The sequence below is a fragment of the Lagopus leucura genome, unplaced genomic scaffold (genome assembly GCF_019238085.1).
Source record: "Lagopus leucura isolate 7727_CA_CO unplaced genomic scaffold, USGS_WTPT01 34038-0_obj-0_obj, whole genome shotgun sequence".
Lineage (NCBI taxonomy): Eukaryota > Metazoa > Chordata > Aves > Galliformes > Phasianidae > Lagopus > Lagopus leucura.
The window spans coordinates 1-1,426 of NW_024967420.1; the positions used below are offsets into that span (position 1 = coordinate 1).

General features: G+C 54.4%; 1 protein-coding gene across 1 annotated transcript; it reads right to left on the bottom strand.

Annotated features, from left to right (window-relative positions):
• Positions 1 to 298: 298 nt before the first annotated feature.
• Positions 299 to 1,035, bottom strand: LOC122193099 (homeobox protein Hox-B5-like; the record flags this gene model as incomplete). Its single annotated transcript, XM_042893814.1, has 1 exon — positions 299 to 1,035. A coding segment is annotated over exon 1 (633 nt), but the record flags the coding sequence as incomplete, so codon positions are not given.
• Positions 1,036 to 1,426: the final 391 nt, after the last annotated feature.

Sequence of the window (1,426 nt, forward strand, 5' to 3'; positions counted from 1 at the left end):
CCCCCCCCACCCCAAAGGAACACCCCCTTCCCTCAATTTTTAAATTACCTTCTCCCACCATAGACATATCGCTACTAGCCTGAAATAAGCGCACGTTTCGCGGACGGAATAGCGAAACTAAAAGAAATTCTCCCCCTTCCAGGCGCCAGAGGCAGCTTGAAGGCAGTGATCAGAGCAAGAAATGCAAAAAGCCATAAATAGCTGCGATTCTGATCAAAGAGCCAGCACCGAATAAAGGGAAGGAGAGAGAGAGAGAGAGAAAAAAAAAAGGGGGGGTGGGGGGGAAGGGTGTGGGAAGGGAAAGGGGGGGATTAAAAAAAAAAAAGAGGGGTGTGCGAAAATAAACAACAACAACGACAACGACCGAAAAAGAAGTAGCTGTACCATGGCTAATGTGAAGTTTCCTCATCCAAGGGAATATCTGAGGTGCCTGCCCTTCTGTTGCTGCCGTGGAGGTTGCGATGGGCTCTGCCTGCGCTCGGGGGATGCTGCTGCTTATTGGAGTGCCCTCGTCGGCTCCCGAGGACGCGCTGGTCTCGTCTAGTTCTGTGAAATTTGTGTTGGTGCTGGCAGAAGTAGCTTGGTCGGAGGGGGACGGGGCGGGCTTGCCTCCATGGCTCTCGCTGTTGGAGCAGGGAAGGGAGTCGGGAGAAGATAAGGAGCAGCTAGACGCCTGTCTAAACCTGCTCTCCTGAGCTGGAGAAGGGAAACCGCGGGAGCTCTCCCCCACAGCCCCAAAGTGACTAGAGGAGGCTGAGCGGTTGATGCTAAGGTCCATCCCATTGTAGTTGTAGCCATAAGAGCTGGAATGCATGGTGCTTGAATCTCTGTAAGAACCGTTCATGGAACTGCTGGTCCCATAATTTAGTAACTGATAGTCGGGGCCATTTGGGTAGCGCCCTGAGAACGAGTTTACAAAGTAAGAGCTCATTTGGGTTATTTTGGAGGGCTTGATTTGTGGCTCGTGGTCGTTATAACCCTGTGCTTGACGATTTATGATGTATTAATGAATTATAGCAATGCACTGTACTTCGTTTTTGCTATGTATGCGGCCAAATATGGGGGGAGGGTGGGGGTGCGTTTGGGAATCACGTGCTTTTGTTGACCAGTCGTAAATTCTCACTGATGACCTCAAGAGGTAATTCATGCTCTATGGTTACAAATAATGACGAGCGAGGAGTCGTTAGGCCCAAGTCGGTGCGCGGCGCCCCGAGGCCCCGGGCGCGCCGGCGCGCCGCCACCGCCACCTTGGACTGGCGCGCCACCTGCCGGCCGCGCAGGGGTATTGCAGCCCGGCCCCGACCCGCACCCCGACCCCAACTCGGGGTCCCCGCTCCCCTTTTTCTGCCCTTCTTTGCAAAATCCAAAGAGAGGAGTTTTGGGGTGGGGGACCAAACCCCTGCGCGGCCGGCAGGTGGCGCGCCAG